General features: G+C 34.9%; 4 protein-coding genes across 4 annotated transcripts in view; 1 reads left to right on the forward strand and 3 right to left on the reverse strand.

Moving 5' to 3' along the window:
• Window positions 1-422: 422 nt before the first annotated feature.
• Window positions 423-9,510, reverse strand: Bel (ATP-dependent RNA helicase bel). The gene is made up of 9 exons (XM_076325421.1): window positions 9,379-9,510; window positions 9,158-9,266; window positions 8,432-8,513; window positions 7,542-8,107; window positions 6,995-7,467; window positions 6,609-6,913; window positions 6,220-6,519; window positions 5,860-6,147; window positions 423-5,747 (listed from the first exon to the last, which is right to left on the reverse strand). The coding sequence occupies exons 2-9, from the start codon at window positions 9,200-9,202 to the stop codon at window positions 5,641-5,643; spliced, it is 2,166 nt and encodes a 721-aa protein (XP_076181536.1). The 5' UTR covers window positions 9,203-9,266; window positions 9,379-9,510; the 3' UTR covers window positions 423-5,640.
• A 376-nt stretch (window positions 9,511-9,886) lies between these two features.
• On the reverse strand, window positions 9,887-11,214 carry Rpl8 (ribosomal protein L8). Its single transcript, XM_076325447.1, has 4 exons — window positions 11,066-11,214; window positions 10,716-10,857; window positions 10,303-10,616; window positions 9,887-10,120 (listed from the first exon to the last, which is right to left on the reverse strand). Exons 1-4 carry the CDS (start codon window positions 11,201-11,203, stop codon window positions 9,941-9,943), a joined length of 774 nt encoding a protein of 257 aa, XP_076181562.1. The 5' UTR covers window positions 11,204-11,214; the 3' UTR covers window positions 9,887-9,940.
• A 1,283-nt stretch (window positions 11,215-12,497) lies between these two features.
• On the reverse strand, window positions 12,498-15,782 carry LOC143146269 (proline-, glutamic acid- and leucine-rich protein 1). The gene is made up of 8 exons (XM_076310399.1): window positions 15,469-15,782; window positions 14,909-15,307; window positions 14,494-14,840; window positions 14,241-14,420; window positions 13,903-14,167; window positions 13,602-13,802; window positions 13,243-13,535; window positions 12,498-13,137 (listed from the first exon to the last, which is right to left on the reverse strand). Exons 1-8 carry the CDS (start codon window positions 15,580-15,582, stop codon window positions 12,549-12,551), a joined length of 2,388 nt encoding a protein of 795 aa, XP_076166514.1. The 5' UTR covers window positions 15,583-15,782; the 3' UTR covers window positions 12,498-12,548.
• Window positions 15,783-19,248: 3,466 nt separating this feature from the next.
• The window catches only part of LOC143153271 (uncharacterized), a 109,300-nt gene continuing 101,657 nt past the window's right edge, over window positions 19,249-26,891 (forward strand). The window contains exon 1 of the mRNA XM_076324290.1: window positions 19,249-19,603. The gene's annotated coding sequence lies outside the window, so the exon portion shown is untranslated. The remainder of the gene's footprint in view (window positions 19,604-26,891) is intronic.

Below are 26,891 nucleotides of genomic sequence, written 5' to 3' on the forward strand. Positions count from 1 at the left end.
TATTAACGATGCTTTACGTACGTACTTTTTGGAAAATAGATTTGTAAGTTACCTGTGTGTATATGTATATATATGTATGTATATATGACGCGTGCTTTCAATAACCATTTAAAATACTTCGTATAAAGTTATAATACTCTTCCATATTGGACATGAACATTGCATAATTTTTCTTCTCCCAGCGGTGTCATCAATACAAACGTTTATGCAATTTTTGCAACGAGAAAACAAAATATATATGTAAAATAATTACGTTTCGGTTTGAGTGTGCTTATAAAGAATCAGGTACACAAAATACTTACGTCCATAAAATATTTTGATTAAAACGCGTTCGATATAAATATATATATATAGCAGAACATTTGTAAATTTCGATGTAGAATGCGGGGTAAAAAGGCATGTACACGTGAAAAGACAGACTCTACATCGCATGATCTTTTTCCCTCGTTTATTAGATGGTTCATTTTATAGAATTCTCCTGTCATTTTGCATAATACTATAAATAAACGAATGAATCACCAAATGAATGAACATTTAAATAATATGCGTGATCCATCGTCTCTTATGAGGTATTTGTAACAATATTGACACTCTACATCATTCTTCACGGAACACACGTGTTTTACCGAAGCACGAGATGCACATGCTTTCCGCAATGCGACCGTCACTTATAGCTAATGAACGACAAAAGTGTATACATGTTAATATATATGTGTGAGTGTATGTGTGTGTGTATGTATGATGCGTATTTATATATATATATTTATATACACACACATATATATATATATATATATACATACCATACACTTCGTAAGGTTAAGTTGACATTCCTCGTTAAATTTCAGACACTTTATTTTTATTAATTCATTCAATAGCCGTACGACGTACAGTTGTTTGCAGATTTTTTTCCTACTTCTCGTATTTTTCTCGGTTCACCTAATGTAGCGTGTAAATGTGCAATTACTAATAAGAGACCGACAGAATGGTACGTTCACCGTTCCGATTCTTTACTCTTTCTTCACACTTTTGCCATTTGCTCACCAATTCAGTGAAACAGACATATAGCAGTATCATTAAAATTACAAGTGAATGATGAATGAGCGTCATTGGCTGTGAGAAAATGTAACACAGCCACTGAAACTCGCTGCAGGAAGCGTGACAAAAACATTGTCTTACTTCCTTTACAGGTTTCCTTTTTCTCTTTACGCGCATCTTGCCTACGTTCTCGATTCGACAAGCGACGCATCTCGATTAAATAACATTCGTAAAAGTTAGAAGACATTTTTTACTTTTGCCATCCCACCTCGTTTTGCCTACGAATTTTGTTTCAACCTACGCGTGTGCTCTTCCTCTTACTCTCTCTCTCTCTCTTTCTCTCTCGTACGCGCTATTCTCTCTCTCTCTCGTACGCGCTATTCTCTTTCTCTCTCGTTTCGTCCTTTTTCTCCCTTTCACTCAGATACATATCCCGCGCATACGATTACTCAAACGTTTCATGCTCATTTGTATTCTTGAGTATTAGTTCGCTTTTTTTTTTCTTTTTTTTTTTGTTTTTACCTTTTCACTTCAACAGAGACCTGTTCCATGTAGACACACACGATAAGCGCACACAAAATTTTCTTTTATTTTACCAAGAGCAAATCGAACGAACGCAATTCAAACGAAGTATTCATTCGAATGTTCGAACATGCGTAACGCGTATAAAATAAAGATAAAAAGTAAACTATTATCTACAGCACGCGACGACAACAATTATATTTTCGGCGACATTTTTACGTGCTCCGATTTCTCTGACGCTGTTTCGTGTTGCGCGTACACGATATGGCTTACAATATGTTTCTTCCTTGTGTGTATTGTGTGCTTCATAATTGCGCATTCTTTTTCGTAGTAATGATTGCAGTCACAGTCAAACGCCGTTTTTTTATTTTTTTTTTTTTGTTTCATTTTTACACAATATGTAATACGATTACTATTCGTAGCCCCTCTCCCGGTTCTTTCGCACTACAATTGATCTTTGTCTAATCGTTCCACTCTGCGTAGATCCGTAAGTGTTTCCTAAGGCTGCTCGTCCGATATACTTTAGAGGACCAAACATAACGTTAAAGGTACTCGTACAGTACAAGTATACGACTGTCCTTCCGAAAGAAGTAACAGAAAAAAAAAAAAAAATAAATACTTAACACGTTAATAAATAGTCTCGTTTATTATACCATTCTCCTATTTCTTCTAAAGATGCTAATACGTTCTAAATCATAATGCCGTACTTGAATTTATACGTGTACCGGTTACGAAACGGTGGACATCTGACTATCGCACAAATATATTTATAAATTAGTATCCTTTTTTTTTCCATTTTCTTTTATATGAAATATACGATAGCTAAATCGTTTAAACTCGATCGGTAATATTCGACCACCAACGGTTCGTTCGTAATACGGAAAACGAAAAATACATGGAATCAATGATACCGTGACTGCTCGACGACCAACACTGTTATGTATAAAAATATCGTTACAACTAGGAGAGAAACAAGTATAAAAATATTTTTGCGTATAGTTGTCGTTACTTGCATGATCTCTGTCCACCATGTTACTCGTAAATGAACATATTTACTTCCAACTGCACAGGACTAATAACTTACATCGACGCGTCATATGTATTCGTTACCTTGGCAGACAATTGGACAGTAGAATCCAGAATTCCTTTAATTTCGATTACACACAGTTGTCCGTTTTCAAATTTCGTAAATGATCGATTTCGCAAATAAAAGAAGAAAGAGAAAGAAAAAACAAAATACATCAAACGCATTCGGGATAATAGTGTCCAAAAGTCACCTATACTCTTTCATCTTCTATCGCAGTTAAAATAAAGTAACGCAATACAGCAAAGCCGTTGTACAAAAGCTTGCACATACAGTGCGCCATCTACGAAACCGATGTAGACGTTATCAAGAGAGAGAGAAAAAAAAAAAAGAAAAATGAATAATAATGGTAATATAGTAGTAAATAAGAGTAATAGCAATAGTGGTACTAATAATAGTAATAGTAATAGTAGTAGTAGTAATAGTAATAGTAATAGTAGTAGTAGTATTACGGCAAGGTCTACTATCTTCTTGGCAGACTGAACGTCCAACTGAATAATTTGTTTGCCGTAAATGTTGTACTTTGTAAACGGAAAAGTGATCGTTCATCACTTTTCAATTGTGGGTTCTTGTAATGTTCTTGGCAGGGCCTCCGAGTTGACAAACGTACTCGACGATAAAATCATATTAGAATTTGAAAACCACACGCACCATGGTCGGAAGCCAACAATATTTACTCGTAACACTATCTGAAAGTTCTAGTTGAAATAATTATCCCCCGTTAGGAGGCATTCACACCTTGGTCCACGGTCACACGGCATACGATTCACGCACGCGATTGCACTATAAATCTATTAATATAACAGGTATAAGTATGACATGTCTAAAAATCCTGTCAGTTGTCACGCAAATCGAATTTGTACTTTTTCTCACATAGATTAGGTAAGAATCCGACGTTTGCACAAAAGATATCGACATTCTATAAAGCCCTACCAACATCATCAACCAGTAATGACGCGTTTCGCCGTTATCATCTATCATTAATGCGCGTTACTTCTTTTTTTTTTTCCTTTTTTAAGTAGAAACAATGCCCCAAAAACGTGTTTTTAGGACTGTAAGAGCTAGCGTTCAGCCCTCCCCGATCGGACAACAGCCACGTAAGTTCTTGATGTATTTACTTTAACGACTTAATATTTCCCACTCTCGGCTCAAATAACTGAGCTTTATGCTTTCCTGACATTCAATACCGATTAATTAATACATTTAGCATTTGTATTTCGTTTAAATTGTTCATTTATCAATTCGCGTGGAAATTGAATGTCACAAGATCGTTCGATATCACAGTCGTTTCTCAATTATTTTAATGTTTATGTATTTACGAATATTACTTAGTATGTATATATATGTATATATAGCGTACTGATAAATACAGTTATAAAATATGAGTGCGCCTTTTGCCTTCTTGTCCCGAAGGGCTTGCTTCTTTGTATATTTTTCATCATTTCTTCATTTTTTTTCACTTTTCCGTAAAGTTGAGCCAACTAACAGTGCATGTGTGTGTTTTTTTGCTCGTTTATTCTTCTCTTTTGAAGTACCCCCCACCCCCCTCTGTAACTGCAACCGTATTTTTTTACCCGTTTTTTTTTCTTTTCTCATTTTTATAATGTTAGCTTTCGTTCTAGAGCACTCGCACCCAGTACTGCGATTTAAGATTTTTATAACGCACCATACCATTTTTTTACAGGACAACGTCTTCGTTACGTTTAGAAATTCTAATTAGAGTATATTAAAAATTCAGGTACAACAAATATACCCGCGATACATTCGCTGAAACGTTTCAGCCTACTCTAGACACAGTGACCAAAGTTTTAAATAATAGTAACTTCTTGAATTAAATTCGTGACAAGCAATCAATTTACAGCGTCTGACTTTTAATACGTACTCATTGTGAACAGAACCTAACGGAAAATTACAAACGGGATTTCTAAAAGTAGCCTAAGACGCAGCCTGTGTCCTTTTCATATTATCGAAGCTGTCGACTATTGGAAATTTTTTATCGTGATTTAGTCGATTAAACCATGATATTGCCGGCGCAACGTCGTCTGTGTCTGGGGACGGCAAAACAACAAAGTACCATTCGTCGCTGGACTATAGTAAATTTAAAACAGGAATCGTCACGAAATCTATGGCGATGGCGATATGGCGTATCCTAGGCGCCTAGTTTTATATATATGCATTAGATTAAAGAAAAGGAAACTAACACGAGAAAAAAAAAGAAAGAAAGAAAGAAAGAAAAAAGAAAAGAAAAAGAAAAAAAGGAGAAATGGCGCCATTAGTTTAAATCAAACTACACAAGTTACTGGCCATTCAGGCAATAGTAATAAAGCACTTGTGCATTTAAAGCTATGTAATTACTTGAATCTAGACGCCACGATTCTCGAAGATACGCCCATCACATCCTCCAAAAATTTAAATAATGAAGCCACAACGAGCCCCATAGTCTCGACAGGAGTTCTAAAAAATTTCACTAAGTTTCTCCACCTACTATGTGTTGTATCGTAACGTCGTATCTAGACATTAACGATTTGATTCATTAGTGATTATACTACTTGTGTTCCTCAACACGCATGCCAACGAAACTTTGGATGGATCTTATATATCTGTATCTAGTGTCTGACAAATCCTGTTTATGACTCCCCGAGTGCCTTCAAAACGAGATCATTATCTTCCACGTTATTCCGATTCGCTTTCGTAGTTGTTAATGCTGGAATTGCACTTAGGATTTGCCAACGTTTCGTCGCACGCGAATAAAAGTATTTGTGGAATTGAATAAACACAATTTTTTTTCGTTCGAAAAATTGTAGTGCTCAGGCAGTCAGCGAACGTGATGTGTTTATACGTGATACTGTCTGTCTTTTGTTGTGTATATGTAATACGCGCACAGATACGTGCGTGTTGTATCCGATGTGTATGTCGTACGTGTCTTTCTTACATATATTTGAATTTACGTGTACAGTAGTAATAATGGTAAAAGTGGAAATTGAGATGATGGTGATTTACTTCTGCCATGCTTCCCACCAATCGGTGCCAATATTGCCGCCGTTGTTAGCAGAACTATTATACGATGAATTACTATAATTACCTCCGTAATTTCCGTAATTTCCTATAGAAATAAAAGCGATCCATATCATATGTAAGCTTTTACTTTGTATCGACTCTAAAGAATTTTAATTGAATTCAAAATAAACGAATAATTTAGTCAGTTACCAACTAACCTCCGTAACTTCCTGGTCTGTTGGAGGAACCATTGTTACGCGGAGGCCCAGAGCTAGGTTGTTGACGATAGTCTCTAGCACCAAATCCGCTAAATCGGCCTTTAGTACTACCACCACCACCACCGCCGCCACCGCCGGTTCGTCGAGATCCACCTCCAGCATATCTCATTGCATCGGTAAACATATCGTCCAGCCATGATGGAAGTTCTTGGTTAGCCTCAACAAGCAAAGATACCAAGTCGCGCACCAAGTTATGATTTTTATTATTGAAAAACGACGTTGCAAGACCTATTGTAAGAATAAAATTATCGTTTTGCGTGTATAAAATAAATTGGAAATAGAAAAGAAAAAGAAACAAACCTAAATTGCCCATGCGACCAGTACGACCGATCCGATGAACATATTCTTCTACATCGCCTGGTAAATCGAAGTTTATCACATGTTTTACATGTGGAATATCGAGTCCACGGGCAGCAACAGCAGTCGCAACAAGTATTGGCGCTTTACCAGCACGGAAACGGCGTAAAGCATCTTCTCGTTCACGCTGAGTACGATCACCATGAATACTAGTAACTGGATACCCCATTTGATGCAAATATTCTTCTAACATGTCTGCACCCTTTTTCGTTTCCACGAACACCAAAGTCAATGATTCAGCAGCTAAAATATCGGTACAATAAATTCTATTATGATACAGTTGTCGTTGTAAGTGTTATGTACAAACACACATACAAATTTTTGAAACTTACAAGGATCTGAGAAATTGCTAGCTTGAAGAAGATCAAGCAAATAAGAACGCTTATCGTGTTCTTCTACCCATACGATTTTCTGAGTAATATTTTCAGATGTAGAACCGACCCGGCCTACAGCTAAAAAGATGTAGTTACTAAGGAAATCCCTCGCCAGTATTTGTATCTCTTTTGGGAACGTCGCTGAAAACATAAGTGTCTGCCTTTCCCCAGTTGGAGGCATTCTATCCTCTTGGACTATACGTCTTATCTGTGGTTCAAAACCCATATCCAACATGCGATCGGCTTCATCCAATACTAAATATCTGAAATACAAAGTCCAATATTTCACTGTAGATTAAATATTTAAAATCACTTATATATTTAATATAAAATTTTCTTCATACCGGCAATTATGTAAACCAATTTTGCCCCGGCCCAACATATCTACAAGGCGACCAGGTGTTGCTACAAGAAGATGACAGCCACGATCTAATTCTCGTATTTGGTCTGACATATTTGAACCACCATAAACAACAGCAGGACGCATACGCGATCTGTATGCAAATTTCCTTGCTTCGTCGTATATCTGAGTGGCAAGCTCTCTCGTAGGTGCTAATACTAGACCCAGCGGATATTGTCTACGCTTGCCAGAAGAATTGACATGTGATGGCGGTGGAAGGGGCCCGCTTTCATAAATCTGATTCAATATTGGCACTAGAAAGGCCGCTGTTTTACCAGACCCTGTTTGGGCACAGGCCATAACATCACGACGTCCAATGATAATCGGTATCGCGTATTTTTGTACCGGTGTAGGCTTATCATAACCAGCCAAAGCAATGCTGTTCTTTATTATCGCTGTCAGCTTAACCTCGTCAAACTAGAACATAAATAAAGTATAAGCATGCATTATTTTACTAATATTAAATTTTTTATTGTAATATTGATACTTACAGATGTGATGTGTGGAGGTATGTTATCTCCGGTAGCCTCAACTGGGATATCCTCATATTTACTGAAGTTAATACCAGTATTCCCAGTACCAAATAATTCCACCTCCAGTCGCTCATCTTTGTCAGTGGGAATTGTCCAGTCAATTTCAGAGTTTCTTCTTCCTCCGTCTCTATCGTCCTTCCATCTACCGACGCTGCTACTGCTGTTGCCCATTCTATGATCGTTTCTATTGTCTGGCCAGCGGCCTGTTGATCTAGGCTCTTGCCAACGCTCATTTCCAGAGCTAACCGGACGCTCCCGTTCTCGTTCACGTTCAGCATTGGAGTATCTATATTCTCTTCCATTTTCTGGATTGGTACTACGTCTATTGCGTCCACCAAAGTTTCCAAAGTTTCCAAAGTCGACATCGCGAGAAGGTCGTGCAACGCCATAACCTGAAGCACCTCTATCCCCATCACGGTCGCGCTCCCTTTCCCTCTCTCGCACACGATCACCTCCTCTATCTCTGTCAGGATATGATCTTGAGTTGGAAGAAGAATGTTGATCTCCACCAGAAGGCACGTTACCTGGAAGTAATCAATACTCTAGTTTGTTCAACTTTGTTATCATTATCAATATTTCAGAATAATAAACACAGTATCACCAGGAGGTTCTACTGACTCACAAATTCTTTCAGTAGTATCAACCTTTACATCACCAAATATTTAATGTTAAATTAAAAAAAAATAGAACAATTTTTTCACCTTAAATATATATGTAAACAAAACCTTGTGTAAATTTTTATAACTTAATTTTCCACTTCAAAATCAAGATTAAATATTAAGTAACAATAAAAGATACATTCGTATAAAATAACAATTAATAAAATTATCATATAGTTTAATACTCACTTCCAGATTTATTTCGTAGATGTGGTGGTACGTAGCGGCCCCCACTTGGTTGGCGGGAGCCAGACAAGTCCAGACCAGCTAACTGAAATATAAAACATCTAATTTTTAAAATCACTGTTACTTGTAATTAGTACCATTAACGTGTTAACCAATCTAGACTGGCAATTGATTTATCAAAAATATAGTGTGCAAACATTATACTAAAAATTCAATCTAATGTTTTTAAAATAATCTAATGATATACTGTTTACAAATAAAAAATCATGTTTATTAAATCAAAATAAAAATTCGAAAACATGAAAAGCAGTAGAATTTTGTTGTCACGGTTAAATAGCCCATAAAAAAGAAAGCTAAAAAGTACGTATACTACGCATAATTCATCTAATTATGAGAATTTGAACACGATAAAAAAGCAACGCGAGAATGCGTCATGGCACAAGGCATGCTGTTCTTGGAATTGGTTGCCGCCATTACAAAGCTATACGTCACAAACGAAATTGACGACCCAAGTCTATAAAATTTTTTATGTTGGAAAAAAACGCGGGATTAAACAATTTGAAAAGATATAGGTTATGAAATGATGCTTACGAAAGCGATGTAGAGAATATAAATTCAATGATAAGGCAGAACAATGAAATACTCAAATAGAAAGGGAAGACAGATAGATGGTGCACTGAAACAACGGTTGTCAGTAGTACAAGACACTAAGTCTTTTTCAGGTTTTACCTGCTGCTCTAGACCTGATCCATTCTGGTTGGCTGCATTACTCATATTACTCCGCCTCGGTGCGTATTTTTCGTGGCTCTGCCGCAGAAGCTCTTTAGCTGTTTCTCGCCTAGACAATCACCAAGCAAAAAATTTCAATTGTTCGCTCCTATTCTCTCTCCTTCCGTTCCCTGCTGATCTACGAACGAAACTTGTCGATTAAGTCAAGTAATTATAATTACAGTTTCTGCCTGTCGCTACTTCGATGCAAAGGAAATTCGAAGACTGGCTACTATGAAAGGCCTCTGGCCACACTTGACGTCGACGCAACAAAAATGGCCGAGCGCCGAAATATTGCTAGCAAGATGGCTGACAACTTATTTCCGCCGGATATTGCGAAACTAAAGGAGCACACTCTGTTGGACAATTTTCTAGGTGTTTGTTCTTCCTATGATTCTCGCGTATTGAACTTCAAAACATAGATTTATATCTTACACATGATACTGAAACGAAGTTGTGAACACATTTGCATTACCCTTTCAATTTACTTTTTACGAATACCTACGTTCGAGACATTGATAATATTCAATTTCGGAGTGAATACAAAGCTAGTAGATTCAGACCTGACTTCTTACAGCCAAATAAAAAAAAAAACTATGAAATACTTATCTGGTAATTTTTGAAAATTTTAAGTTTTCAATGGAATAAAGTTATTGTTATAAGATATGAATAATTTCATGCACAAAATAGTAATTTTTTTAGTGTTTTTATTGTATAAGTCCCAAAATTTAATCAGTGTTTAGTCTAATCGTCTTTCTTGGCATCGGTTTTTCCTCCTCTGATTCTTCCTGTACGACGCGCAGCAATAAGACCAATCTTACGACCAGCGCTGGTTCCACGTTTAACTGTAGATGCTTTACCAATGTGTTGATGGTTACCACCACCATGAGGATGTTCAACAGGGTTCATAGCAACACCACGAACCTACAGATATCATAAATATACCAAATACAATACATTAATGAAGTTAACAAATGGTAATTGTTAAATTTACTCAATAAAAAAAACTTTCAATAACAAATTACTCAGGTTCCATATATCTGAATAGATCTACAAATATTTTTCACAAAAATGTTAAATTTTACGTATATTATTGAATACTGTACCTTAGGCCAACAATTCCTCTTTGCCTTGTACTTGTGATAAGCACGACCAGCTTTAAGAATCGGTTTATCAATACGTCCACCACCAGCAACAATGCCAACCATTGCTCTGTTGTTGGATGGAATGACCTTTTTGGCACCAGATGGTAATTTTACTCTGGTTTTCTTTGTATCCGGATTGTGGGCTATAACCGTGGCATAATTTCCAGATGCTCTGGCTAATCGACCTCTATCGCCAGTTTTTTCTTCCAAATTACAAACAATAGTACCTTCAGGCATTTGACCAACAGGCATTACATTTCCAATTTGAAGATTTGCTGTAACATACATTTTATTTTATTCATTCATAGTGTTTTTAAAATTTTTGTTATTATAAAAAACTTTAGATAAATTCTAAAGCATAAGAATTTATTTACCTTTTTTTCCACAGTATAGAAACTGTCCAGTGTACATGCCTTCAGGTGCAATAAATAATTCCTTACGTGTTTTAAATTTGTATGGATCACGAAAATGGACCATAGCTAACGGTGCCCCACGACCAGGGTCATGAATAATGTCCTACAAAAAAATGAATAAACGTTTTAACAAATCACTTGGAACAGGTGCTATTTTATGAAACACATGAAAAACTTCAGAAAGAGCCTCTAGTGTTTACTCTTCAGTTCTAGTCAGAAGTAGGTGTACTAGAATTCATCACGTTTATATTTTATGTTGAAATACAATTAAAGCTTTTAATAATATTCTACATTGGAAAAACTATACAAACCTTAACAACACCCTTAATGTATCCATGTCTTTCAGAGAAATCCAAGGAACGGAGTTTAGGTGCTCCCTTTCTCCTTTTTGTATGGGATCTGAAGACAGACCCAGCACCTTTTCGCTGAGCACGAATTACTCGACCCATGGTTTAATATTCTACACAAAAAGTGTGTGAAACGTTAAATTATTTGCTTATCGTAACACTGAACTAGCACAAAACGTGACACTGTATTACTTGCACAATATAACCTCAAAATGAAATTAACGAAATATAACACAATTTTGTATTAATAAATTAAAATATTTATTAAAACATCTAAAAAATTGAGTAACTTTTCCTAATAATAATTCTTTTACACTAGATGCATTTTAATTTTACAAATTTTAGACGATTTTAAAAGGAAGAAAATCACAGGGCACATACCAATTAAACCGACATCAAACAGAGACAGATGCAACCGGATATTGGTCTATCGTACGGAATTTAAGTTGGCTACACTGCATACCCGGTAAAATATTTGATTTAAAACTATCGACTTATGTATTATAATCTCAACAACTTGATATAAAATAGAGATAATTGATAATTGTTAATATTTTACAAATATGAAGAGTACCTAAATAATAAAAAAATAAATTCAAATCCTATAGTATGGGCATTGTCTTCATTTGTGTGTATCTTATTAATATATTGATAACTATAGGTAAACTGTCCGGAGAAAAAAATTTACTGCTCATTGTAATACGAGTATTCGAAATGGAAGGACGTATTTATGTGACCTCAATTATATTGTTTTGTACGACGTTTATGTCACACAATTTAAAAAGAAATAAATTGGCATAAAAATTCGGCTAAATTACAATTGTTTGGTCATTAATTTATGGTTACAAAACGATTCCTATAGTGGAATCACATTCAACTGGCCGATCTAAATTGTAGGGGTTAACCTCATTATAGAATTAAACTATTTTAGAAATCGTTCAGCTCTTTGTATAAACCTATAAGCTCAAGGTATGGCATAGCCTTGAACAGCCATTTGAAATCGTTTAATGCTATCTACGAATGGAGTTCTTCAGTTAATGATTCTCTACTATGCTAATGAAGACAAAATGGGGAGAATTCGAAGTTAATACGAAACAGAATTTTTACAGGATTCACGACAATTTAAAATAAGCATAATTTGTAAGATATTAATTAATACAAACTTCTAATTATATATTTTCATATAATTAGGAGAGACAAAAATTATAAAATAATCTGGGTTAGAAATCAGGAGTAAAGCAGAGAGTCTGTTGTCTTCGACAGATACTAGTTGCAAGATTAATACATGTCGATACTAGTTTACAAACTGTAAGTCACGATGGTCACAGTTTCATTTCCAGTTCCCAAAATTAATCCCCGTTTATTAGAATTCTTTAGGGTAAAAGATTATAAAATATCGAAAAATAACAAGTTCATTTTGCATTTAAAATATACAGAATGAATATAATTAATTATTTTTCGGTACATCTTGAAATAATTGTAATATTTCTTCTACTTTTTCTTCTGCATTTTCTATTGGTAAATGTTCCTGATCTGCTTTGGAAACATGACAATCCTTTTCCAAATTGGGACAATTTTCTTCTAACGTGTTTGTGGTCTCAATTAGAATGCTTTCACTTTCTTTAATAAAATGTGGTGATGATGGTGATTGTGTTTCATTATTTACAATTTCTGTTGTATCATTTAGAACCATGTCAGAAGGTTGTGCCAGTCCTTCATTTTCTAGAATATCTTTATCCTGTACCATAACTGATGTTTCTTTTTCTATTATACTCTCTGATGTATTTGCTGTATCTTCATTTCTTTCTTCTAAATGTAACATTGTTTCAGTATTTTGTTCAGTATTGAGTACATCAGTGATGTTTACAATAGACTCAATAGATTCATCAAAATGAGGATCTGTTACTTTTAATCTTTTACTTGATGTCGGTGCTGTATCATCTATGGTATTTTCAACATTAAGTAAAGACCCATCTTCGAATGTCTCAGTATTATCTACACGTTGGCTATCAACAACAAATTCCGTTTGTATTACTCTAAAAAATATTAATACCTTTAATTTGTAACATTTAATAAATTAGAACAAAATTTATAATATTGATATTTATAATTATACACATATGTATATTCCAATAACTTACTCCACTTGAGTTAATTGTATAGATGGTGTAGAAGGATGCACAATTTTTTCAAGTTCTGCTAATGCAATTTTAGCTTCTTGAGTAATACGTACATTACTATCGATTAAAGCCATTTCAAATATTTCTAAAGAATATTGAGTAGGCAAAGGCACTGAAGAATGTGGATTCATTTGCAAAGATCTCAAAACTCTCAATAATAGAAAACGGCATTCAAGACTACTTTTATAAAATGTTTGTTTAGACGAGCTTAAATAACAATCGTACAAAAGAGGAATTACAATATTTTGCACAGTCTGAAAAAAAGTGTCATTATTGAATCAACATTGAATTTAATAATAAGATATAAATAAAGGGCTTACTTTAAAAAATGTTTGCTTCAAAAGAGTTCCACTATTAAAAAATATGTTTTGTAATACAATAAGAGCTACTTTACATATATTCGCATCCAGATAGTATTCTTTGCTAGAAGCTATTCCATTATTCAAATAAGTACCCTTTTCATATTGACTCTCTCGAAGACGCTTTAAAGCTCTTTTTGATAAATTCTGGGTTTTTTGAATCTGTAACAAAAATGTTAAAATATATTCTTGCTAGTAGTACCTAATTGTGCTTTTTATTAAAATAAACATAAAGACCTTGATCAATATATTTTAAACTTACAGTTAATAAAACACGATCTTTTTCTGGAACTATATCTCTTAATATAGAAGGGAGGTATTCATCTGCTATTGTTTCTATACCTGATAGTGAATTGGTATTTACAAGCCAAGATGTAAGACATTTATAAACAGATATCCTTACACTTCTGAATGCTTTATTACCATTAATAGTTATATGATTTTCTGAACAAATTTCTGTCCATTGTAACGTTTGAAGAAACAGTTGTAATATTGTTGACCCAAATGGTATTAACTGCTCTTTAAATCTAAATAATCCAAACTGGTAAATCTAATTTTATGTATTGTTTTACTATTGTTTTAATTTTATTGTATTCTTACCCATCTATTAATCCATCCAAAACATTAAATAAAGCAATATGCAATTTTGGTAAAATAAGATACAACATTTGTTCTCTGATAGACTTTCGATTCTTCAAATTTGAAGGCTGTATTGCTAATCCTCTACATAAAACTTTTAAAATCTCATGAGGTAATACTGAGTTTTTTTTGTCAAATCCACTGTAAAATATAAATAAGAAATATAACCATATTTCTTTAATATGCTGTATATATTTAAATAACATCCATTTACCGAAGCATGCAAGACAAATAAGAACATAAGTTCAAAAATCTTTGTTTTTGCTTAAAAAAATACTGTATAATATTTTCTTCCGTTATATTTGGTAATTCCAATTTATCCCAAACATTTACATTTTCTAATTCTATCAAACTAGAAAATAACACATCCATTATAGTGTGTAAACTATTACAAATAAGTGCTTGGTGATATAACCAGCCAGTATAAGTCGGTTTTGAAGTTGGTGGCTTAAATGAGCGAGCTGTTGCTCTAGCTAAAAGAGCATAACATTTTGCACTTGTGTTAACTAAATTCTCTTGTGTAGAATCAATTTGTGATAATATAATTTTTCTAATGGATATCTAAAATAATAGAATATTTATTATTTATTATCAATTTTTCCTTTATTACGATAAAAAAGTTTCATTACTTGGAAACGTTCGCAAACTTCAGGATACTGATGCAATAATACAGCAATTAAATAATATATTGGGCCGCACTTTTTTTCTGAATTCAAATTTCCAATCGCATTAACAAGTTGCTTTACATTTTGCATAGACACTTGTTTTTGTACTTCTGGAATGTCTTTCGTTTGGATAATTAAACGACCAAGAACTTTACAAGAAATGCTTAGTTCTTGTGGAACACTATGAATACTTTCTAATACTTGGGTAGCTTTTGATATCCATAATATACAATATTTTGAAAGTATATCTTTTGAACATTGTGACAAAATCTTGTCCAAAATTAACAAACCATTATAACGGGTCTGTGATCGATTTAAATAATTATTAACAGTTGATATAATTATACTTTGTGCTTTATCAACCTGGAATCAAAAAATATATTATTGACATAACAGATTATTAAAATAAATTCATTTTCAATTAGAAATGAGTATCTTCAATTAGAAATAGTAAATTTATGTTAAGACTTATTAAGAATGTGTAGCTTTAAAATGTAAGGTTAATTTGAGAAATTTTCTTTTACCTCTTCTATGTTAAATGGTACGTCTCCGTTGGAACATATTAAATCTTGCAAAAATTTGTCATATTCCTTTGAATTATGATCGTAAAAATTAATTAACTCAATTATTGTTGCCATTGTTTTGTCACTATATATTACACGTGCTTCTGATAATTGTATTTATGAGGTTAGGTATACAAGTGTAATAAGTATTTAACAGTAAAATGCATCAGTGAAAGGAAGAAAATAGTTGTGTATTTTTTTTGTGTGATACAGTTTTTTTTTTAAATGCCGTAATTAAAATATGAGTTCAAATAATTGTTACTCTATGTGCGTAGCGAAAAGTGTTTCACCGGCGCTTTTTGTTATAATAGTATTCACGTGTTACAAAACATGAAATAATGTATCAGAATTTTAATTACTCAATAATACCATTTCATCCAACCAATGTATTCAGGTTTTCTAAATCATTTCGTACATTTAATTTTTTCTGAATTCATATTATAAAAAAATTATTTGAAATATTTAATGACTTGTTCTTTGTAGGTTTTTAAATTTAATAGTGACTATTTGTTCATATTCATATTTTAATTTATTAACAGCAATCAATGTAATAATCAAAATTAGTATTCCATAAAAGTAGGTATTTTTCAGTAAATGAATATTTATAATACAGATTGTAAAAGGTAACTTTTATTCCATGTCACTATATAAAATCAATACAAACTTTTATTTTAAGTTACCTCCAATATATATGCTATAATCGACCACTATTGATCATTAGTTGAGATCAGTGTTTATAAAGCTCGTTTTTACATCTGTATTCCTTTTCAAATATCTACTTTTATAACTATGCAGATCTGTATAAACCACCCGTTTAGAGGTAGTTAGAGCATAGCAAATGCCGTGAATCTTTTACGCAACGCGATTGGCCTCAATCGCAAAAGGAATTATTATGTAATTTTGCGGTGCACTCGGTGGTGACGGTTCAGATATTTCTTCTCGGTCCATGTCGATCGTTATGATAGTTTCTTCAAATGAAATTGAAAAAATAACAAGATAAGAAAATTCAACAAAATTATACATATCGAATGACAATGAATTCGTTACAAACTAATCGTATTTTCTGAATAAATATCTTTCTGCTATATTGAATAATATTTCATATTATATTTTAATTTGATATAAAAACCACTTTTTTTGTCATTGTATAAGGTTAACAAATGTTAAATACGAAGATACATAGAATACTGTTAATGATATTGCTATATACAATTAATCTTGAGATCTCTTAAATAAGGATGATATTCGGATAATATGACAATGCAGTGCTGCAGTTGAAATGAAAAAAAAAGGAAATGTTAGTCACGCATTGTAGACACAAACAAGGGAATCACGTTGCGCTCAGGTATTTAAGAATAAATTGTTCCTGCGTTGATTATTGGATTAGAATTTTATTTATTGATACAGGTAAAATATTCCTCAAGTAAGTATATCTTTGATAATCAATAATATATAAGACTTCTAAAAATAAATTTTATATTTATGCATAATGAATTTACAACAAATTTACATGAATTGTTTATATAACTATGCAGAAAAGCAAATCGGGTAATATTAAATCGTGATTTTTAATTTCATACTGTTTTTTATAATTTTTAGTAAATTGAACTTTAGTTTCCGAAAGTTTTCTATTTATGTTGAAATTCTTCCAATGAGCAATAAAATCAAGTTTTCATGTTAGTATTGAAAGTTGCTCATTATTCTGACTTACGCATTGATCTCAATAAAGTACAGTACATGTGCAACTAAAACATATTATCGATGTAGGCACATTCTATTTTTATTATTACATAAATGTAACGTAAAAAAATGTCCAATTTTACAAAATACTGACAGAAACACGTCTACAAGTATGTACATATAATATTTAATATTTTGCAGGTTTTCTTTTATCATTCCCTACAACTTTAACCTTCTTGTTAATTGCCTTTAATAAATATTTGATACATAATAAAACCTCAATAAATGCAACCTGAATGATCACACAAGAACCTTGTGCGTTGCATGTGTTGACGAGAGGAAGGGATGGTTACTTAGCAACGAGTGAAGTTGGAGGTGGAAGTAACAGGTAGTGATAGGTAGTGAAGATATACTGTTTAAGTGGGGCTACTTCTTATTGGATTGGTTACCTCGATCAGTGCATGAATCTCGTTACAAAGTTTCGTTTTCTTACACTTATCGAGGTTCTGATGTACTGGATATTTATGATGATACTGTGAGTAACGTTTTTTTAAAATTATTACATTTCAATTATTTAAATTTAATTTTTATAATTTCACCTCAAAATTATTCTCGATTTTGTGTAAAAATTAATAATTTCTGTTTTTACATTGGAGTACTTTTCGTTTATGTATGGAGCGTTTGTTTATATTTCACAAAATTATACAATCAAACGATACTAGTACACAGATCGCAAAAGTAGTACATATATTAGTAAACAATAGAATAGTATAGCAAATAATAAAATTGAAATGGCAAAATTTGTTTTACTCTCGGTAGTTTTTGAAATAACAATAGATGTCGATCTTAACAACAATAAGAGTTAAATTGTTACATTACAAAGACTAATGGTAACAAGTTTATAAATAGTACTATATTGTTGTGTAAAGAAATGCAGTTACTGTTTCTCGGTCAATTGGCAGTTAAGGTATCAGGAAAGCATTAAATGACTTACAAATTCGTGTCACCATGCCGTTATTCACATACGTATGCCCGTATCGACATTACTTCAACCTTTTCTTGCGTGCATACAAAAATACGAATCGAATTTTCCTTTTAATTCTTTAAATTCGATACTTTGTCGATGAATTATGACATCAAAATAAATCCCATGTTAAAACTTTCACGTCCAATGACGTCGTATGTTACGTCACTTTTGTTTGTACAGGTGGAAGTCGTTGACGCAATTCTAACAAGTCAGTTTATTATTTTTTTAGTGCTAATTTCTCTCACCGACCGCATTGTAATATTTATATTTATAATTAAATCCATTTTCTCAGCCTAAAATTGAGAGCCTTTGACACAATGTCGCATCTTTTGTTTCGATTGTTATTCCAGGAGATAAAGATCGAAGTAAAGGATATCCGACGTGTGAACATCCTTGGATACGTAACAATCGATTCCCTTTATCGCTGTACACTGACAAATGTAGAGGTACGTCGAGCGTTCATTTGTCTCCTACAATATGCAATCCGTGAAGCGTTAAAAGTACAAACGCTGGAGAAACAAAACACGATTTGAGAGGCACAGTAATGCGACAAAAACGAACAACGGAGCAAAAAGCACGGAGAGGATCGGAGCTTGTTTCGTTTCAACCGCCTGTGTAAACATTCTAGAAAAAGTATAAAGTGGTTGCAAATAAACGCAAGAACTGTTCGGACGCATCAGTGCCTAGATATTAGTGCGGAAAGCAAAAATGGAATCAGGCGTATTCGCGATAGCCGCAGAAAAAAAAAGGTCTGAAAGAAAACAAGGATATTTCAATTACATTCACGTGCGTATAGAAAGGCTCGTACACAGGCGCGGAACTGTGTTGAGCCCTAACGCCTACCGGCCATCCTCCTTCCTGACCGGGACAGAGTAGTCTTCCCCCTCTACCCCGCTCGGTTGTTCCCCTCCCCGCACCGGGCGCCCTACGTCCTTCCTCTCGCCTTCAGGACCACAGTTCTACTCGTTCCTCCACGGATCAGTTCCCCTACCTACCGGTGTCCAGTTATGTTGTCGTGGCGAACGTTGCTTGAACGACAATTCGTTTGGAAACAAAAGTCGCGAAAAATCTCGTAGCGTTGTTTGTTTCCCAGCAACAATACAGGCCGCGTTCTATTGTCGATTGTGCGCGAGTAATCGTGAAAACTGAAGACAACTCTCTTGCAGTTTCGATATCGCTGTCGAGACCATTTACATTCCAGACCCACGCGTGGTCTCTAGCACGAAGGATCTGGGTGCTTGGTGAACACGTCCGCGGGAAAACACTGAAAACCCTTCCATCGAGAATCACGACCGACGGCGATCGTAAACGATCTCTCGAGTAGGACATTTTCAGCGAATCGACCGGGGATGCGGCGCGAATCGTTTGCGGAAAATGGACATTAGAGAGGTATGTAAGTACTTATAGAGAATAGCGGAACGGGATCTATGCTTACTGCCATATTGAAAACGGTTATTTTACGAAGGCGGCCAATCGGGTAGTTAAGGAAGAAAGTTTTTGGGGACGCGATTCGTTTTCTGCCGTTAGTGGCTTCTTTGCTTCCTTTACGGTCCGTGAGAGAGCGGACCCACCTTCTGACAGGTGGAATGCGGGGCCCAACATAGCCGTGGGGCTTGACAATCGCGATCGCAGCGACGCGAAGCGACTCGTTCAGGTATGTGGCTTTGCTTTGCCCGCGACTCCTGTCTTTTGCCTTTGCTTTGCACCCTCCGTGCTCACATTGATCGTTGTTTTGGCGCACGAGGGCAATTTAAAGAAAAATGTTGCCACCCGACGTGTATCTACATATATAGCTGTCGCGTTTGCTTCATCGTTGATTCGTATCATGGGAGCTCGTGGACCGAAAGTTGATCGCTCTTATTCACAATAAGGAGTGAAAGTCAGAGATAATTAATTTCACGGTAAAACGTACCGGCATTGTCCGATATTACCATCTACGGATAAGCGATCGGGAGTATCGTTGCGTTGTAAATAGAGCCTTCTATCTTGTACATATTTTAATATACAAGGGTGCACGTGATCCGTGTACCCGTGAATACGTGTAATCGTGCACCCGTGTAGACGTGAAAATAGCATCACGTGTTGTACTGCGCGCAAACTTAAATTCACGTGTACTCGTGTAGACGTGAAATAAGAGACTCTAGTTGCAAACCAGTTTTTGCGCGTCACCTCGTGTGAGATTAAATTTAATATCTGAACAATTTCGAGCGCAAGAGGAAAGTCTAACCTGCGGGAAGGTGGCTTATTATCAAATTGATATGAAACTTAATTTTTATCGCGTGCAATTTTTACGAAGATATCAAATTGGAATCTCAACAGAAACCGGTATTTACGAACATGGCGTCGTACTAATTGTAAATGAGGAAAATAGTAGGCGCTCTAACGTAATTAGCTACGTTGAAATTAAAATAGTTTTCAAACGTACGGTCAATCGTCGATGATAATTTTAATCGAATAACGAATGACGGACAATTTTCGAAACATCGATAACGAATTTAGTTATTCATTCGAACGATGCAAACGAACGAACGCCTTGTTATTAGTAAACGAAGAATCGTTGTGTAAAATAATATTTTCTGTTCAATTGTTCGGATGAATATTTATTCGAATAATGTCCAACACTGCGCGTGATATTTGCAACAACGATGATACTATGTAGATATACATAGTGAAACATACTGTATATATTCATGAGTTGTTCGAATTAAGTGTGTTGAATGTGTAGTCTGTTATATGCGCAACTGGACCATTATTTATTTACTTGAGCAACGCGCGTTAATGATATTCATCCAGTATTGGAAGATTCTTGGGGCTATTACAAATATGGTCCTAATGAAGTAACATCCGATTGGATCGTTTTATGAGTTCTCGTCGCCAGTGTGTACACGACAGCTTCTAATGGGTTAATATCTAAACACGCCATAACGTGCACCCGTTCTGACTTTGTATAGTATACACTTAAGTGTGAATTATCTTATCCACGGAGATTACTACACGGTCAATAAAGAAAGCGAATGATTTTCCAGGTACAGCGGACGTTTCGAGGTTTCAGGAAGCGATCGTACGTTTAAACGTTTCATTAAGTCGTTCTTTCGTTTAATTAATCATCTTTCTATACTCCCGAAGGCTTGATGCTATAAATTTGACTTTCACTCGAGTTGCACTACTTTCACCGGTGGTTCTAGAACGGAAGAAAATTTCGAAACTAAAAATCTCACCAATGATCTCGTCTGTGTTTTATTTCATCGGGTAACGTGTAAATGTTTCTATGTGGGCGTTGAAGCCGTACGAGTACAGCGGATAAAGAAAAAAGTGTTGCCACATCCTCGTCTTTTTTTTTTTTTTTTTTCTTCAACATTCCATAGGGGATCCACGCGCGTTAAATTCACTTTCGAGTAAGAATATATATTTGTTTTTTCCATTAATGTTATTCACGGGTGACATTCGATCGCTGTAAATAGAGGGAAACAATTGCAACTAGCATCGAAGTGGAAAGCGAAACTGATTATAGAAATTTATGAATATAGAGCGTACATATGTGTATACAGTATAAATTGCTCTGGGGCAGCATTAACAAGAACACATCTTGTCATGTAGGTGACGTTCAATGAGCATTAGCGTTCTCATTATGCGTATCGTTTATTCAATTGATTTGCCACACGTGATTATACGAGGTTCGATTTCAAAATACGGTGGAAAAGTATACACTTGTTTAGTATCCTATATTAGTCTTTCTTCTACGGATATTGTAACAATGACATCGAACGGGGTAACTGAAAAACTTTTTATCAATAAATGTATCGTCTTTAGACGTAGAAATAAATGTAGCTCGACGACCTTGCTTCCAAACGACCTTCAATGGTTTTAAAAGTCGTTGTTAGAATGTAAATGAAAAATGATATTGTCCCGTTCAAAAATGTCGGCGACCTTGAATCGTCTTTGACCTACTAACCAAAAAGATAGCACTGTACAGTGTTCCCCTCGGATGAAACGTTCTCATACTTCCACGCGAAACACTTTTTCCAATTTTAACGTAAAAGAATTATTCAGGTGGTCTGTTTCAAACGATTCACATTGTACAAATAGTTTTATAATCGCGATCGGTAATCGACCTGAATTTTCTAGTCTCGCGACGAACCGGTTGTTTGTTATTCTTGAAAAATGCGACTACAGTCGTAACGAGGTCAATGACAGTTAAAATCGTCGCGTTGAGTAATCTTTTCAATGTGATAGAATTACGCACGTTGCCGAAATTGTGTTTCAGGAAGCCTAAATCCGTAGATATCTCGTTAATCTTATTTCGGTGGCGATAGACGAGCGATGAATTGGTTGTTAAAACCAATACGTAGACCGAACAGTGGTTACACGTGTATTTCATTTGATGTAATATTTGTTGAACGCGATCGAACCAAATGTTTTCGTTACGGCTAAAGCCACGAGTGTGATGTTTCGTTACGTCCAGAGATAATAGTGTTTTCGTCACACCAAACGCAGAGTATATTTAAGCCCACCTTGTATGCACAACGCGTTACTCGGCGCTCGACCATTTAGAATACCTTAACGTCATCTACATAAAGCAAGAATTTACAATGTGTAGAAGTTTCAGGGATGCCCTTCGCGGTGAGATTAAGCAAGGTCGGCTCGGGATTTAAATCCTGGGTTCGATCAGATAACACATATTAACGTGCCCGGATAAAAGGTTGCCCGATTTAACTGTTTGTATTTTCTTCCTAACGAAGTTGGAAATTCGAAAAGTAAATTACCTAACACGGACCTTGAATTTCCGAGGTATTTTACTTAGCAACAAGGTGGAACGGTTTCGAATTTCATAGATTCGTGCAACCGGTACGATTTTCATTCTTTACCGTGGACCGTTTCGATTCGTTCGTTGCAATCTCATCCTGGTTTCAGGAATCATGCTTCTTTCAGATCGGGCCGAGAGGTGAGAATAGAATGTTCCGTGAGCGAGCGAGATGGAACAACAACGAACGAGTCTCGCATTACATGCTCTACACGGCTGTAACTTCGGAGCAATTCTGCATGCGAATTAACCCTTTGGACTCGAGAGGTGATCCTCGGTCGTCACCTAATTCACTGTACTATTTTCGATCCGGGAAAACTTGACGGTTTGGAATTCAAATTGAAATTTAAACGTTACGTTCTTGTGGAGCGTAAACGCATCTATGCGAAGTATATAAAAATGTTTCGGATTAATTTTACGACTTGAAGGATTTTCTCGAGGCGTCGGTTTCCGGTAGCAAAGAACCCTCGAGTGCAAAGGGTTAATGTATCGACTTTATGTACGAGGGAGAGACCAATATCGAGATAATTGAGAAATATTCGAAAAATAATGCAAAATAAGAATTTTTATACCGTTCGTTGTATTCTTATAAGAATATTATCAATTATTTCGTGAGGTTTTCTCGATGAAAATGAACCTAAACGCGACCCTCGTTCGGATCATTTTTAATCGTACGATATTCGAAACGTTTCCATAAAATTGTTAATTGTGAATAATAAAAAAAAAAAAAACGTCCGAATGGGGTCGCGTTTGGACTCGTTATATTGAAAAAATTTTGCCGATTCAACGATAATATTCTTATAAAGATACAATTGAATTATCGGGCACGTGTAATGCGAGTCTTGCTCGTTGTTGCACTATCTCTCTCATTTTCAGTGTATTTCATTTACTCTCTCATGTTCGAACGATTTACGCATAGTTTGGTCTTACCTCGAGGTAGAGATCACCAGTTGCCACGTTTTCGACCGAATCGACAGTCGCTTGAAAGCTGGATGACCCACAGATCTCGTCGATCATCGTAGTAATTTTATGTTCTCGAAAGTGAGATCGCCGGATAACGCGCAGTAAAAATTACAGCCACGGTTATCAGACTGTAAAACGACGCGTTTAGTCGGGGAACTTATTTGCCACGAATCTGATCGGACTATCCAGATCGTTTCTTGTTTTGCTTCGTGTCGTTCTAGCGGCCACTGGGAGCATACATAGATCCCGCAAAGTAGCACTTCGCGATAACGACCCACGCCTTAAGGCTCCACGTATCTTACCTTCCTTTATCGAGCACCGCTTTATCGCAGACAGTCATCTATGTATTTTCGTATTCAGTCCATAACGAGCAGCAATGACTTTCATAAATGTACAAAGATTTTCCTCCATTTTCCCAAAATCGAATTTCCAAAAATAAATTACACACGTTGGGATACCACGAGAAAATGTGTACTATATTCAGTCCATAACGAGCAGCAATGACTCATAAATGTTGTACAAAGATTTTCCTCCATTTTCTCAAAATTGAATTTTCAAAAATAAATTACACACGTTGGGATATCACGAGAAAATGTGTACTATATTCAGTCCATAACGAGCAGCAATGACTCATAAATTTTGTACAAAGATTTTCCTCTATTTTCTCAAAATTGAATTTTCAAAAATAAATTACACACGTTGGGATGTCACGAGAAAATGTGCATTGTATTCAGTCCATAACGAGCAGCAATGACTTTCATAAATGTACAAAGATTTTCCTCCATTTTCCCAAAATCGAATTTCCAAAAATAAATCACACACGTTTGGATACCACGAGAAAATGTGCATTGTATTCAGTTCATAACGAGCAGCAGTGACTCATAAATGTTGTACAAAGATTTTCCTCTATTTTCTCAAAATTGAATTTTCAAAAATAAATTACACACGTTGGGATATCACGAGAAAATTTGCATTGTATTCAGTCCATAACGAGCAGCAATGACTCAAATTTTGTACAAAGATTTTCCTCTATTTTCTCAAAATTGAATTTTCAAAAATAAATTACACACGTTGGGATGTCACGAGAAAATGTGCATTGTATTCAGTCCATAACGAGCAGCAATGACTTTCATAAATGTACAAAGATTTTCCTCCATTTTCCCAAAATCGAATTTCCAAAAATAAATTACATACGTTGGGATGTCACGAGAAAATGTGTACTATATTCAGTCCATAACGAGCAGCAGTCACTTATAAATGTTGTACAAAGATTTTCCTCTATTTTCTCAAAATTGAATTTTCAAAAATAAATTACACACGTTTGGATACCACGAGAAAATTTGCATTGTATTCAGTCCATAACGAGTAGCAATGATTCAAATTTTGTACAAAGATTTTTCTCTATTTTCTCAAAACTGAATTTTCAAAAATAAATTACACAGGTTGGGCGACACATCACGAGAAAATGTGTCTTTATTGTACGAAGATATTATACATTGAAAAGGAAAAAAATAATATCGCAGTACTGATCGAAGAAAGTAAAATGAAGTACACGGTCGACGCAAAAACGAGATACAGTTATATGTTATTAACCTAACTTTGAAAACGGTTTAATAAGAGCGCAATAAAAGAATAAGGAGAAATATGCAAAATGATAGTTACGTCGATAAGAGAAGGAAATAATATAAAGTAAACTAAAGTGAAATAATAAAGAAATACAGCCGTCGTTGTTAGGAAAATGATCGATGCACGAATAAATAGAATTAAAAGAAAATTGTGTAACAGAGTAGCAAAGCGGATTTAGCGAAGAAAATGTTTCAAGAGCATCCACTTTAGAAGAGAACTGGTACGTGGTGTTCTGTTTATATATCGTCGTGTCGATGGTATTATGTTAGTTATTATTGTACACAGTTCGCGGCATCGCCTTGGAAACAACATCAAAAATCAAACTTCGTTTTAACTCCGTGACATTGTACTGTTTGTGATATCGATGGGAATTTCGTGACGAGGTTACTGTTAATTTTCACGACGACAAATGTTTTGGTATTCAATGTCAGGGCAATAAATGTTACGACTTTGTGTCACGCGAAAACGAACCCTACGTTCCTGAATAAACCTTGCATTAACGAGGTCACATTAAGGTCTCGTGTACGGATCGATGGAATTATTTAAATGATAGTGGATGGAAAATGTTCCAGAAATTTTTCCGGCCAGGATGATCATAGAGCAACTTCAAGACGTATCTATTTATCGATCAGCGGATCTAGCATCGATCATATACTCGGAAAGAATTAGACGTTATCTTATAAGCCGCACAGTTAGATCGTTTATGTGTTCCTTGATGAGTCTTTTATCGTAAATACTATCTTCATCGATCGATACCATTCATATCCTCCGGTTGTCGAAGAGGGAGCGACCAATACCGCTGGAGAAATGTTCAAAAACTAAACGATTAAAATAAACATTTATTAATTAGTCACGATACGTTTGGTATATTAATTTGTGTAATTTAATTAGAATAACTATCAAAATGGATCAACATCGAAAGGAACATATTAAACATCTTATTAACAATAAGAAGAAAATGTATTAGCAAAGCGTACTACCAAGAGGATAGTATGTTTACAACAAAACCCAAATGCTGAAAACAATTTAATAAATTTCGGTTTCGCATTTACCTTGTTGTTGGTACGTACCAAACATAACGAATTCGAGGTTCGAGTATACAGAAAATTTTAAATTGAAATGTGTCTAATAAAAAAAAAATGTTTGCCTCGTTTGTATTGATTCGGACTTGGACCACGTTTACCGAGACGATCTTGCAAGTTCGTTATGTCTCATGAATATCCGCTAGAACTCGCCGTTATTCAATTATATTTCTTTATTTATAGTCAGCTATTTACATTTCTCTCT

This window comes from Ptiloglossa arizonensis, chromosome 1, assembly GCF_051014685.1.
Source record: "Ptiloglossa arizonensis isolate GNS036 chromosome 1, iyPtiAriz1_principal, whole genome shotgun sequence".
NCBI lineage: Eukaryota > Metazoa > Arthropoda > Insecta > Hymenoptera > Colletidae > Ptiloglossa > Ptiloglossa arizonensis.